The sequence below is a fragment of the Micrasema longulum genome, unplaced genomic scaffold (assembly GCF_059751315.1).
Source record: "Micrasema longulum isolate JH-2025_06_02 unplaced genomic scaffold, ASM5975131v1 h1tg000416l, whole genome shotgun sequence".
Taxonomy (NCBI): Eukaryota; Metazoa; Arthropoda; class Insecta; order Trichoptera; family Brachycentridae; genus Micrasema; species Micrasema longulum.
The window spans coordinates 634,789-650,554 of record NW_028277616.1 but is presented as its reverse complement, the minus strand read 5'-3'; the positions used below and the strand labels follow the sequence as shown (position 1 = coordinate 650,554).

The 15,766-nt window shown below is 31.5% G+C and overlaps 2 protein-coding genes across 2 annotated transcripts in view; one reads left to right on the top strand and one right to left on the bottom strand.

Annotated features, from left to right (window-relative positions):
- Positions 1-15,766, top strand: part of Pxd (Peroxidase) — a 197,060-nt gene that overhangs the window by 64,072 nt on the left and 117,222 nt on the right. Inside the window, exon 2 of the mRNA XM_088226258.1 lies at positions 6,783-6,830. The gene's annotated coding sequence lies outside the window, so the exon portion shown is untranslated. The remainder of the gene's footprint in view (positions 1-6,782; positions 6,831-15,766) is intronic.
- Positions 8,918-9,259, bottom strand: LOC148281725 (uncharacterized). The gene has a single exon (XM_088226264.1). The coding sequence runs from the start codon at positions 9,257-9,259 to the stop codon at positions 8,918-8,920; it is 342 nt and encodes a 113-aa protein (XP_088082390.1).

The following is a 15,766-nucleotide window of genomic DNA, read 5'->3' as shown; positions in this document are numbered from 1 at the left end:
AGTACCTGTATGTATTATAAGGAAATGTGTTTGCCATTGTTGAATGAACTGAAGTCCGTAAACAAATCAGCTTTATTGCATAGAACAAAAGCGTTCTGAATTTTTGGTTATGACCTCCGCGGCCGCCTCCGCTTCTAATAAACGTTGCGTACAAGTTTGGCGTCAAAACGTCAAACGTGCCGTTTGAAGGACCCTATTGCAGTTACACTAAAACTTATTTCTTCTTCTCCGTCTTTCCTCAGTTCTGAGGGTCGTGATCGTTGGTACTTTCCCCAGCCATTCCATTGACGACGCGTCTCCACCCTTCACGGCTCTGCGCCCTTCCACGGCTCCATGTACGATCACCCGTGACATTGTTTTCACCTAGTCGATCCTCGATCTTCTTTGTCCTAGCACACTCCCCGTGATTATTATTTTCTCCAGATTTTCTGGGTCATGTCTGGCTATGTGTCCGAAGAACTGCAGCATACGCTGGCAGCAAACAAACGATAGGCGAACTTTCACGTCGAGTTCCTCCAGCCTTTTGTTCTTCTGACTGGTTATGGGATTCTCAGGGTTCAACGCCAACACCACATCTCGAAGGGAACTATTATCTCCTATTCACGTTCTTTAACTGCCCACGTTTCTGCGCCATATAATTTTGGATTTGGGTACGCACTATGTACATTTAAGTATTTTTTGAGATACCCCGATCTCCCCAAATTTTTGTCAGTTAAAGTTATGCTTATTTATTTATTTATTTAAATATTTGATAAAATAGTAATATGGGATTTTTTTTAAAAAGAAAATAAGTTTTTGTTTGGTAAAGTTCGCGTTGAAATTAAAAGTCGTGGCGCTCATCAGCGCGTTTGCCTACCATTCAAGGGGTCTCGGGTTCGATTACCGACATGGTCAATATGAAATATTAATTTAAAGGATATTGTCACACTGGAATATTTCATAGTCCCTGGACTGGTATCTGAAGCGTAAGACTAATCATCTTATCTTCACGTAACAAAAATGATCAAGATACGCTGCGATTGGTGTACCAATGCAGTGCCCTATGTACCATTAGGTTTGGAAAGGGAGAATTATGAATGAATAATGAAAATTAAAAAATAAATTATTTTTAAATTATAATTCAATGACGCGAAACGTAAAAGCTAATACATTATTTTACAGAACAGAAAATATATTCGAATTACGTTTAATCTTTACCGCTTTCCTTTACCTTATGCTGACACCGAATAAAAATAAAATAAATAATATAAAAATAATATTTTTTGAATTATCGTTCGCGCCAATAGCCGTATATATCATTTGCATTGTAAATACTTTGAAATACCTGTGTATTTAGTATTGCAGAGTTATTCTAATATATTTATTTTATTAAACTGAAAATACATGTGTGTGTTAATTTTTTTATTTATTCATTCATTTTATTCACAGTATACTTATGTTACATTTGTTGAAACATAAATCCCAACTCCATGGAACTAAAGTCCTGTGTTGAGTTTGTTTGTTTGTCCGTCACATCTCCGAAACGGCGAGTTGTAGCGGCCTAAAATTTGGACACGTCATTTTAGATGCGATTTCAAGGTTAACGTTGCTATTTTCGAGTAAAATTCAAATCGACCTCTACTCGATAAAAACTCAAACTTTATATGGATGCCTAGTGCAGCCCCGACATATTGCCCGTAATCAACTGTCATTATCAACAGTAAACACACTTTAATTTACAAATTTATTCCCTCAATTGAGAAAAAATAGTATCTGAAGTTGATATGTTTATATAAGGAATGTTTTTAAGCAACATAATACACGTGTCGGGACAATAAATGCCAAAAATCAATGAAAATCATGGGAAAATATTCGAAATCAATTACCTGTGAAAACTGACTCCTTTAACACCTTTGACGCTCCCACTGCTGCAACCAAATATACTGCAATTCACCAAAGTCGATTTTTATTGATTAAAACGTAAATATTCAAGTTATTTACAAACAAAACCAAGCACAGTGACAAAAGCATCCAATAGAACCGTTGTGCGTATGATGTCAAACAAAACAAAATGGCCGCCAATTTGTTGCTACAATGCTAACCAACATACATCGCTTGCGTTCTGTGAAACATAGTGATAGGGCTTACGCATTATTACTCTGAGATTAAAGACAATATTTATGGCGATAGAAGATAACTTGCAAATTAAAAGGCTAAATAAATAAATGGTTATACATACTTGAATTGTGAATGTAAAATGTAACGACGTGCCGAGTGCAATTGTAGCGCATTCTTTTATATTAATAATCGTACATTCCCATAAAAACTAGTTTCGCATATCATATGTACATATAAATATACGTGGTACAATTTCGACAATGTTTTTGGCAATGTAGTTGGTGTTTTATTACTGTTATTGACATACCAAAAGCTGATAATGCGATAGTTATGCAACAGTTACACGCTTACCTAAAAAAACGCTAAACTAGAATAAAATAAATCAACCAACTGTGCCATATTTATATATCTAATTGGATATTGAATGTGAACGTGTTGGTGTGTAATACGAACTTGTTATAAAGGCTGTTTCCATGAAAATGTGATAAACTTTTTTTCGCTAAAACATCGCCAAGAGACAAAGAGAAGATTTAGAAAAAAAGTATTATCGGGTTGTGGTCCCGTGGCTAGTGTCTCAGACTCACGATTCAAGATTCAGAGACATGTATATTTTATAGGCCCAGAGTTTTTTTTAAATATTTTTTATTTCCTTTTTTAATTACTTAAAAAAATACCATATTATCTTTTACAGAATATTATATTTTTTCTTTCTTATGTTACACAAAAATATTATAACTGTCCATTATTTATAATAGGAGCAAATATTCATTAACATTTTCTTGTATACCCACGAACAGGCCATGCCGTTGTGGGATTTTTGTTTACTATTTTTACTAATAATATGTATTTCATTGCTATGTAATTATGCTTTATTTTTTTAATACTCTGTTTTATCACTTATGTGTATTGTAAAAAAAATCAATTAAAAAGATGTCCGTAGTTCGAATTCCACTCTACCCCATCTTGATTCCCATTTTCTAATAATGAGTTATTTACAACTCGCTGAAAATTAAATATTTGTATGGTTGAATTCCATCACATAAAATATTTCATTTTCAAATATAGAACTTTGTTTGCAAACATCAAACTTGGCTCTTCTCACTAACAGGGTTTCACTTTATTCCTGAACGCGAATTTCAAAAATGTATTAAAATCAGTTAATATTTTTTTAGTTTTATCAAAATTCCAGTTAAAAGATATAAATGGCAAGAAATCATAAGGTATGAAAGGAAAGAATCTGATCCGGATAAAAGGAAAAAGACTATTCATTAATAAGTAGGTACTTGTTTGTGATTACATTCCAGAACTAAAAATTGTTAATATTCTAATATTGAATTTAAGTAGGTACCTGTTTATGGTTGAATTCCAAAACATAACTTAATATATTTCCAATATAGCATTCTTTTTGCAAACGTCAAACTCCGGTCCTCTCACCAATATAGGGGTGTACTTATTTAGGAATACGATTTTTTAAATGAATTGAATTTAATATTATTTAAGTATTATCAAAAATCCAGTAAAAATAAATAAATGGGTAGAAATTATAAGAATTTTAAGAAAGAATCTGATTGAGATTCATAAAAAACGAATTATGTTTGTAAACATTAAAAAAAAAACTTTTTTTTACCTTCTTTTACATCCTTTAATTTTTTTTGTATGTGCATTTTTGTCGAATGCAATCCTGGTAGATCGATGAATAAAACATTTATGCTCCTAACTTCTTTTTTTTCATGTTAGATTGAAGATTTTAATATCTACAAACATGCGCAGTAAAAAGATTTACATTTCTCTGAAAACCGCACGTAAATCGGTTAAGCCGTTTAGGAGTTCAGTGACATCACACGTACAGAAGAATTATATAAATGAAGATAGGAACATAATATGCGGTGGTGTGTCACTCTCCGAATGAAGACCATACATTTGTATTAGATTTTCTTAAATATTAGTTTAAAAAAACATGCAATGAAAGAGAAAAAAACAAAATTACGGCAAAGAAAAAAATAAGCGTAGACCATCAAAAAGGAAATTGGAATAATGAAACACAAAAAAATGCTGTAAATAGAGGCTAGATTTCGTATTGTCCATGCACTCTGTAGCCGCAAGACGTGCTGTAATCTAGCTCCTATCTGTCAAAACTGAAATATATATTATAATTGGAAACGAGGAACAGGAATCCCAACCGTCCATGCGCTCAAGACGTGTTGGGATGTTTATTTATTGTACAGCGCCCTTGAGGTGATCTTTACAAAAATAGCGCCATATAAATCATCGAACTACTATGACACAAACAAACTAGCACGCCGTTTTTCCGTAGAGGTAGGCAGAGAGGGTATAACTTCATATCGTTCCGTTATAACTAGTTGTTCAAATTTATGAATTTGTCCAAATATCTAAATAAAATACGGTACAATTCAGAAAAATCTTTCTTGCAACTGGCGGAAATTGAACGGAATCTCTAATAACTTTACAACGTGCGGATCTCGACATTCGATGTGCCTCCAAAATTCTAAGAAATAAAACTCTCATTTATACTCCTTTTGTTTCATCTAATTATAGGCAAAATGCAATTTATGGCCAACTTTCACTTATTTTAATGCAATTAGAAATTCATTAAACATATATTAATATCAATATATTACAACACAGATAAAGAACATTTTAGAAAAGATAATATCCTCCGGGCGGCCTCCATGGTGTATTGTTCAAGACGCTTGACTCACGCCCGGAAGGTTCCAGGCTCGATTCCCGGCGAGAGCACTAAAATTTAATATGATTTTTCTCAAGCCTGAATGTTCTGTGTTGTAATTCACTACTGTTATTAGGTCTCCTGACCTGTTGCGGTGCAAAAGAAGACAGAAGTTTTTTTAATATTTATTTTTATTTCAACACTTTATTTACATATGCAGTTTATAAACATATGAGGGCGGACATATTGCCTTAAGGCAATTTCTTTCTACCTACCCAAACCGTTCAATTTGAGAAAATTACAAGTACATGGACATATTGAATCTTACAATTGTATGCAAAAATTAAAAACAAAGATTGAGAAAATAAAAATAAAATACAAGAGAGGAGAGGGGATGGGAAGGAAAAAAGAAGGATAAAGGAACAGCTTAAATATTTAGATGGTGGTATTTGAATCTTGATTTAAATGTAAATTAAGAAAAGGGCATCTCTCTCATTAGTAGGTAGATTATCCCACAATCGAGCAGCTACTACTGTGAAAGAGGAGGCAAGAAAATTAGAGCGGTGAAAGGGTATTAAAAGGGTTCTCTCGTCACTAGAACGAAGATATAGTCCGTGTTGTGATATGGGTTGGAAGAGGTCTCTCAGATAAACAGGCGAAGTGGGATTATTTCAAATATTGTGAAGAAGTGATAGAATGTGAATGTTTCTTCTATGCCTGATACTGAGCCAGTGTGGTTGCATGCGATATTCAGGTATGTGGTCGAAATTGCGAAGGTGCAATCGTCTTGGCGTTTACAAGACTTATGACCTGTCATTGGCTGGTTTAAGTAACCACTTTACATACTTTGTAACATTCACCATTTTGCCTATGTTTTAACATCTATATTCCTTCAACTCTTCCATTTGTTGATGTTTATGAATATTTTTAATTCCTTTATTATGTTATATTTCCTTCTCTTTAATGTTCTTTATAACTTTTGAAATATTTCATTATGTGTTTTGTATTATAAATAACATAAGATGTAATAAATTAATTATAGACATAAATACGTAGTGTTTAAAACTGTCTGAACATTTTTTTAAATATCTCTGTTAATTAAGTATTTTATTTTTATTCTCAAATGTAAAAATATTTGTAAAAAAAAGTATATTGTACTCGGCACTGGTAACCCCAGTGAGGTCACATAACTCATAGTTTATAATGGAAAAAAAGATAAATATGAATAAATAAATATTAATATTAAAATCTCCCGAGGAGGTTCAATCTAGTTCTTGTCAGCAAAAATTTGGACAGACTCAACATTTAAAAAGATGTGTAAAAATTTAAAAATACCCAGCCAATGGTAGGTCATAAGCCCTGTAGATAACTAGGCTTCTACATTCCCATTTCTAAAATGCTCTTCATCTCTGTTGTAATGTAATAAAACATTTTTTTTTTACGAATAATCATAATAATATGCGGCGTTACTTCCCGAGTAATACGGTTTTTTTTAAAGCTTAGATTAGGTTTACTGCTTATTAATTTTATGTTTGAGAATATATACTAATTATAACCGTGGTTTTACATGCGTTTTACCTGTAACAGTTTTTTTTGTTTTATATTTATGTTTTTATATGTGATAATAAAATATGAAGCTGGTGGTTATTAAAATAATGAACACAATGAAGGAAAAAATAGCTCTTACATAAAAAACAGTTTCTCGAATTAATCGAATACATTTGCCTTTTTTTAATTTAGCCCCTGACTTGCCAAGTTGCCAATTTTTTGCCCTAAATTGTTATGTCCTTGCCTCAGTTTTTGTATTGTATTCAAAGTATTATTACTTCTATTTATAAATTCCGTGTTGGGCCTTTTAAATCAAACCATGACCGTTAATAATTAAATGATTAACTCATATTTTTTGTTATCCTAGCCGATTTTGAATTCAAACCACACTATGAATAGACTTATCTTAGTATTTTTTCATTTGTTAATAAAAAACATTTCTTTTTTTCAGGTCACAAAACAGAACAACGATCTAAGAATACCAAGGAGTTGATAAAAGGTAAGTCAAATAATAGCATACCTTCGTTTATTATTTAAATAATAATCATTTAGTTACACAACATTATTTTTTGGTACGTGTATTTTGTACACAAATCTGGATTTCTCCCAAGGGGGAGTAGGTATATATATATATATATTTTTATTTTTTTTTTACCTGTGTCGATATTCGCTAATAAGCGGAATGGGGAATGTTGTAAATACGTAAAGTGGCCACTTAACCCAGCCAATGACAGGTCATAAGCCCTGTAAACGCTCGAATATCCATAATCCTGAATTTGAAAAAATTCTACCTCATCTCTATAGGGATATTAATAAAAAATAAAAAAATCATTTAGTTCTTTATTGTTTACTTTTAATCGTAAACATTTGACTAACTTATAAGCTCTCAAATTATTTCAAACTTAAAATTCATAAATATGTTGTTCATTGAATCGGCATTCACTTCGTAACACTTCATTATAAATTATTATGAAAATAAAACTTTGTTATTAGTATTACACTTTGTAATTTTATTTAACACTAATAAAAAAGTTTTATTTTCATAATAATTCATAAATATGGTTTAGAATTCCAACCGTCTATGCGCTCTGTAGCTGCAGGATGTGTTTTAACCCAGCTCTTATTTTCAAACTTTAAAATAATTAGTTTTTTTAAAAAAATCATGTAAATATATAAAATAGAGTTGTGGTCCTGTGGCTAGTGTCTCGGACTCACGGACCAAAGGTCCGTGATTCAAATCCCACTCTACCCCAACTCGATTCCCATTTTCTAATAGTGAGTCATTTACAACTCGTTGAAAATGGCCCTTAAAATTAAATATTTAAAAAATGATTATAAAATCATTAGAACGCAAATATTTCTTTTTTACAATTTAAAAAAAAAATGAGGCTAAGCTTCATACCGTCCATGCGCTCTGTAGCTGCAAGACATAATGTAATCTAGCTCCTATTATTATATGTGATTAAATTAAATTATAATTGGAAACGAGGAACTTGAATCCCAACCGTCAATGCGCTATGTAGCTGCAAGACGTGTTGGGATATTTACTGTACAGCGCCCTTGAGGTGATTTTCACAAAAATGGCGCTATATAAATAATCCACAATAATAATAATAATAATTGTTTACCCATAGGCATTCAGTAGTGCAAAAACCACTGAATTGCCACTTCAGTTACACAGTATTTGGATCAATTTTAGTACGAATTTGCTTATTTAATTAACTAATTTATTTATGGTTACATATTTACATATTTATTACAGCAATTTACATTGAGTAATATATACAGGGTGGCCGGAGAAGGGACGTCCAAAGGTAAAATGTAGGTGCCGAATTGAGGAGTATCCGAATCACCCCCATATATGTTCCGCGATTTTGCGGAGTTTTCGAGTTATTAAAAGGTTTTTGAGAGTTTTCAGATCAGGATCAGTTTTTTTTTTAAGTTCAGGAAGGTTTTTTCATTTTTTATAAATTGGATTTTTACGCATAAAGTAATTAGCTTTGTAATATTAATGAAAGCTACAAAAGTTTTGATCTAAAATGCAGATTTTAAATTCGAGCGAGTCAGACTTGAACTTTCAACTTAAAATTTAAAAAGACAATGCTTTAGTTTTTAAGTAATTTTAAAAATTGATCTAGACTTTGATCTTTTGTATTTATACAAAAAAAATACATAATATGCTATTATTTGCTAAAATCAGCCTTTAAAGATACTGAGGTGGAAAATTTCTTAGTTGTTTTCACCTCGTGTTTACTGCTACTCGTGTCGCCATTTTATCTCTAACAAATATTTTTTGTTGGTTTACACACTTTTTATCATAATTATCCTAATTGGACGTCACTTCTCCGGCCATTCTGTAGAAAAAATCCTATTTTTTCTTCATCTTTTGAGAGATCTTAAGATCTGTGTTACAGACAACTAGTTGTTCTCTTGAGATGATGAAGTCCAACTGTTCCGTCATCTCTTGGGTGGTCTTCCAGGCGAACGTTGTTCAGATGGAATTTCATTAGCTGCAGTGTACACAAGTTTGTCGCTGCTCCTTCTGTCCACATGTTCTCTCTAGTATCTTATTCTGGATTTGCTCCATTAGACGATGACCTCTATTTCACACGTATCTCTAATTATAGTATTACGGATTTGGTCTTGGAATGTTTTTCCAGTAATGGACCTCAACACCTTCGTTTCAGCAGTTCTGAGTAGTCCTTTGGTACGAACAGTATCAACCCACGCTTCAACAGCATACTTCATGATGGACCTCACACATGTCTTGTATATTTTGACCTTACTATCGATACGCATATCCTTATTTCTCCATATTACATTCCTCAGACACCCCGACACAGTTGATACTTTGTTGATCTTTTCTCGGACTTTAGTGTACAAACCACTATAACTTGCGATTTCTACTCCCAGATATCTGAAACTCATGACTTAGTTTCAAGGAGTAGAAAAAATAATGAATTTTTCGTAGAATTAATTAAAGAAAATATCACAAAATTTACTTAATTTAAAATGTTCGTAGTTCTTTTCAATAACAAAAATTTTAGATTTTACCGCGGCAGTTCTTTTGTTGAATTTATTATCTTTAAATCGTTACAACAAATTTTACTTTAATATTTAGTCTTTTTTAAGGAATCAATGTGCCAAAGTCAAGCCTTAATTTTAAGAGACGTAATCTGCCGATCGTAAAGTTATAATATTTTAGTTACCTACATGAAATTTTTAAGTATATTTTTTAACTGGAACACTTCTGATGCATGTTTATTTATTTTTTAATTAAGCAATTAAAAATAATCATTTCTTTGAAATGGCCAAATTGAATGATTTTCTTATTTTTTACTAGACGACAGCCTCAATAAGAACTTAAAAAAAAATGTAAATGAACATTAATTTCGATTACTTTCGATATATCTACTCTTTTTTATATTATATTATAACATGCATTAATTTATTATCTTCAAAAGCTTTTGTTTGATTTCTCTATAGTAATTTAACAATTAATCCTCTACAGTTCAGCAGACATAGCTTTTAATTTTCTAATCTTATACCATTTCCACCTGCTAATTAAAAACACACGGTGGCTCTAAAAAAGCAGGTAATTTTTTTTTTTTTTTGATAAATTATTTGTTTTTTCTATGTACATACCTTTCAAAATTTAGTTTGATTTAATTCATTGTACTGTTAAGTTAACATCAAATTTGTATTGTTAAGGTGTATTTAAATACACCTTAACAATATAAATTGCGTGTATGAATGTCGAAGAAGTGAGATCTGTATAAAAAGACAGTGTGATATGCCGTTTTTTATTTAATTCAAATAATATTTTTGAATAAGACAGTATGTGTATATATTATTACACACTTAAACTAGACGTGCTTGTATTTATAACTACTAAGTGTTTTCTTTAGGCTTATCGTTATTGTCTTTGTTAAAAAAAATATTTTAGTTTTAGTCAAATAAGATTTTTTCTATTCCAATTTTTATATATATTCAAACAATATTTTTCCTTCGTTTTTCTCAAAAAAGAAAGTACAGTCAATGTAATACAATCTACAAAAGTACTGCCACAAGTCGGTAACTGCAAAGTTTTGAAAAATAAGAGTGATTCATAACTGTTACCATATTTCTCATATTTTATGAATAAAGAAAAAATGTTTTATGATATTTTGCTTTTGGTTCTATTTAAATAGTTGATTTAACTTTAAAAGTAGAATATGTCACAATAAGTGAAATATTAGTTACCAACTTATGCCAGAAACTATACGAGTTGTATGTAATATGTACTCGTATTATGTTGTATGTGTGAATTGAATCGCATACTTTAATAGTTTGGTTATATATATTATTTTAAATATTGTTTCTTAAACAGTAGTTTAAATATTACCTTATTTAAATTGAACATGTTAAATACTAAGGATTGACAATAGACAGACAATAATTGACATGGACAATTCATATCAACAATTTAATTAGCGAAGTGGCTACATCATCGAGTCTTTTATTTTAAATTAAAAACTCAGTTCAAAAAACGAAAAAAAAATTTGTATGAAGCCTATGTAAAAAAACATTTTTTTTTGCAACTACCATTGAGATCAGGAAATCAAAATGATATAAACATACTACAAATACAGCAAAATAAAATATCCAAGTAAGTAAATGACAACTAAAGAAATCTTTAAACAAACTAAACAATTAAATGTAATACAACTCTTTTAACTAAATTCTTAAAATTTATTCACAAAGTAGTCATTGATGTAATTTTAGACGATGAACTAAAACTTGAAAAAAATGTAGTAAACATGGGCACAGTACGAGAATATTAGAACGATATGATACACAACTTTCTAAGACGAGACAAGGACAGTCAAGACCAATAAACCAGGGACTGAAATAATACAATATACTACCAGACAAAACTTAACAAAAGACTCAGACAACCTTTGCAAAAGAGGTTAAAAATATTATAATTAATAGGAAAATTTTAATTTAAAAAAGAAAAATGATTTTTTTGAATGAATGTTATCCGTAAGGACTGACTAACGTAAGGAAGACTTCTATGTTACCTTCTCTAAAATGTTCTTCGTCTCTGTTGTAATATGATAATATTAACAGATTCCGGAGAAGTGAGTCCAGTCTTGTCTACAGAAATGTAGACAAACTCAAAATATTGTTGATAAATCCACCTGGTCCATGAAGAAGTATAGAAATTGATTAAAATAAAATTTTCAGGTGTTGCCTAGTATGCAGGTGAAATAATTCAATTAGACGAATCTCACCCGCATAAATAAAGGTTTCAGCTCTTTGACTTCACAAACCTCAACAGATGAAGGAATTGAAGGAATATAGATGTTCAAATATGGGCGGAATGGTAGATGTTACACAGTGTGTAAAGTGGCCACTTGAACTAGCCAATGACAGGTCATGCCTAGACTTCAATGTTGCCTTCTCTAAAATGTTCTTCAACTCTGTTGTATAATGTTAATGCGTAAGAGTTTTTAAAAATTATTTTCTTAACATTTTTTATAGTCAAAGCCTTCGGCGTGTTTAGTAAATAAATAAAATATCTTCTCCGCCGATCCTTACGGAGAAACGGTATGATGGTTTGTTTCGTAATATCTTCCACCGCAAGTTACGTGACAGCCGGTATATTCAAGTACACATTTGTATATACATATCTAGAGTTAAATTAAATAAACTGGCAATGTCTGTCAACTGGGATCATTATTTATACCATCCACTTTCCTTTTGGCACTGCTAGATGCGCGTTGCAATGTCAGCTTACTTTTCAGGAATGCACGTGGACGCAATTTAATTCACTTTCTACGCCTGCTAGTGTTTTTATAACAAATCGCTTCCCCATATAGTCAACAAACAAGTTTCCTTTGAAATAAGAGCCTCAACAACGGTCTTGAATCAGTGGAAGATGACTAAGCGTGATATGTCACCTTTTATAAATTTTGAGAGCTATTTTAAAGTTTGATGGGCTCTGAAAAATCAGGATCTTATTTTACCATCTCCTTATAAATTCTAAATAACAAAATGCAAATTAAAAATAGCTACCCGATTATAATTATATTTGCAACCAACAGATTTTGACATTCGTCTGGCAACACTTCCGCGAAAGGCCTTTCTGTAAAAATCTATGCATTTGTTGTCAAAAATCGCGCGTCTTTCGAAATCTATTCTTTCATTCCCAAGCACACCTTATTACGTTCAATTTTGTTAGTTTTTATAAGTTTTAGATGCATCGTAGTATTTTATATGTCATTGAAAATAATAGTCAATAATTAAGGTTTATTTTTAAATTATTTAAGGTTAGTAATGTACATATGTACTCGTATATTATTTTTTTAGTATTTTAATAGTTTTTTTTTCTGTTTTAGTAATTTCTCTTTAGCTTTTTCAATTTCTTAACATAAAATATAATTTTAATCATAGTTTTCATTGAGTTTATTTTATTTTAGTTAAATATGTGTATACGCATAAGAAAGGAACAGATTTTATTATGTTATTTTAAGTTAATTAGTGGCGGTTGCTAACTGTCAATTATAGAATAAGGAGCGTAGAATCATATTTGAATACATCGCTTTGTGTCCAAAAATTCCCCTACAATTCCCCAGTTTCACCGCGCGCATCCGTGAAGTCGCCGCGTAATGTTGCACGACAAGAAAAAATATAATCATAACACAAATGTAAGGTAAAAAAGGTATCATAGTAGTAGAGTAGCTAAGTCAAGGGTCATTCAATAAGAGTAATTGAATTAATGAACTTTGAACTCAAAATATAAAACAAATTTTATTTGACATAAAACGGATATTTTTCGGTTAAATGTCCACCACAGAGTTGTTTAATCCGAGATCCAATTTTCATTAGTTCTCTCATTGGATGGGAAAAGTAGGATAAAATAAATTACTACCCTGGTAACACTAACGAATCGTCCATTTTATTTGCTTCGACAATCTGACAGACGGATAAATAATTTAATTTTTAAGTAATGTATTTGCTACGTACTTATTCATTTGCTAATTATAATGAAATGTGATCCCATCAGACCAATCTGCCGATAGTTATGCCTGTTGGAAGGGCTACCGTTATGCTGAACAACATCACTCTGGATGCTGATCTGTTCCAAGTATACGAAGGCGTTTTCCGGAGCAAGAGTCTCCTTATGTATTTTTATAATATGTACGTATGAAATATTTAGTTTGTAATGTATGTATTATTTAAAATAAATAAATTCAATTGAATTGAACCTCACAGAGCCCAAAACAGCGAATTTCAGAGTTTTAGGAATAGGTGTCTCTGAAGAATTTTGGGTGTGCGGTGGTTTGACTTTGTGAGAATTGTGGTAATGAGAAAACCGGTGACAATTGTCGTCAAGCGGAGGCGATACGGTTGGCTAAGCCATATACTGCAGTTACGCTGGCCTACTTTACATGGCATCAGGTTCTCAATGTTCTGGACGTCCACTGCTGACTGTTCGTCGGCAGTTTATGTGAGAAATTCGGGACGAGAACCTGACTTGAGAGGACGCAAAGAAGTTGACAGCCGATAGAGATGCGTGGAAGCTCTTTGTGGATACCATACGCTCCAACTAGGGAGCGGACATGGAATGATAATGATCTGGGAGACATTTGCGAGAGAGTAGCGGAAAAACAGTGTTCAAATACCTATTCATCAAAATTCCCAGACACCGCCTATCTTTTTGACATTCACAATAAGAGAAAATTGTTTGAGTTACAGCGGTTAGCGTGAAACTGAAATATTTGTAAACAAAATTCGTAAATATAAAATACGATGACCCTGATGTTATGGGGATAATAAATTCGTTGACAAACTATTTACGACTATTAATATTTAACAATAATAATAAATCTATTGATGCGTGAAGTGCAATGGCTTAAGGTAACCCTTTCAACTCGGCAGATCATTAAAATATACACGAAATAAAATATTTATTTCCTCACATACCTACCGAAATTAAAAAGCAGTGAATTTATTTTTTTATTACTGGTATTTCTTAGTAAGTATTAATCTTTTTCTCCTTTAATTAATAGTCAGCATTATACAGAAAAGTGTGTTTTTTTAGTTTTACAGCTGACTTCTGGTTTGTTTGTTATGAAGCGAATTCTGTCGGCCTTATAAATGATATTTTAAATACATTTTCAACGTAGTAAACATAAACAACAAAAAAAACAGATTTTGTCTTGAGTTAACAGTTCGACAAAGATGGATCATAGGGAAATTAAGGCGATAGTTTGTTCTATGCCAATTGATGAACAGTACTTCATTGTTTCTCAACCCACGAGTCAGAATATAGAATTTGAATGGACGATAATACAATATTTCTATTAGCGCTACTTTTCCACCCGAGTACAGCCGAACGTAATTTGACTCACCATTTTGACCGCAGGTTTCAGAGAGTAAAGTTTCGGCCAATTTTAGACCGTAAAAATAAGAGAAACCGCCGCCGAAACCTAAACTTCGGTCGGTTACTAATACATTTGACTAAAATTATCTAGTTTGAGTGAATAAACAATTATAGTAATAAAATAATACATATTTCTGTGGCCACCTGAAAGGGCCAATGTCTTAAATCGCAGTACTACAAGAGAGTTATTATTTAGCTACTTTGTGGCATTATAATGAAGGCTTTGTATTAATGAAAAAAACATTATCACGTACGAATGTGTATACAAAATAGTTAATTACATATATTTTTTTGGCATCGACCCTGTAAAAATGTTGGTAAGAAAAATATGATATCTGAATCTTGAATCTTCGCCCTTTTAGACACAAGCCACATATTTCATGATGTTTGTGGATTTATTGAGACCCATTTTCCATTAAAAATGGCGGTTAAAAAATAATTTCAGAATTATAAAAGATTTTCTAAATGGCCCAAAATTATAATAATTAAATAATTCCTTAAATAGATACGGAATACATTTTTTTTATGTCCAAAGGAATTAAGTCAGAGCCCCGATTACAACGGAAACTTAACATTTATTTTCAATTTTGCATACAAAGTAAAATTAAATTTTCTGTATGGAAAGCAGAATATGCATACATTTTTTTCTTTTGTTTATGTTTATGTTCAATCATAGGTTACCGACAAATATACTTTAAATTTTCATGCAAATATACTCATTTTCGTAGACAAATATCGATTTTTCTTTATAGACAGTCGAAGAACACTCTGTTTACTTACCATTGTAATCGAGGCCCAGGTCTGAAAAGGGTTAAATCAAAAACAGTTTTAGTTAAAAACCTTATAGACAATGGCATTTCATTCACTTACGTGGTTTTGTGAGAAGCACGTTGTTGGAATAAATATTTGTCGTATCTTAAAAAATCAAGTGAACGCGGTTCTGCAGTATTGTAACTGAAACATTTAGATAGTGACATTTCAAACTTGATTTAAATGTAAATAAA

Excerpts from the sequence above, each read along its gene's own strand:
- LOC148281725 (XM_088226264.1), bottom strand. The coding sequence starts at position 9,259 with ATGAGTTTCAGATATCTGGGAGTAGAAATCGCAAGTTATAGTGGTTTG.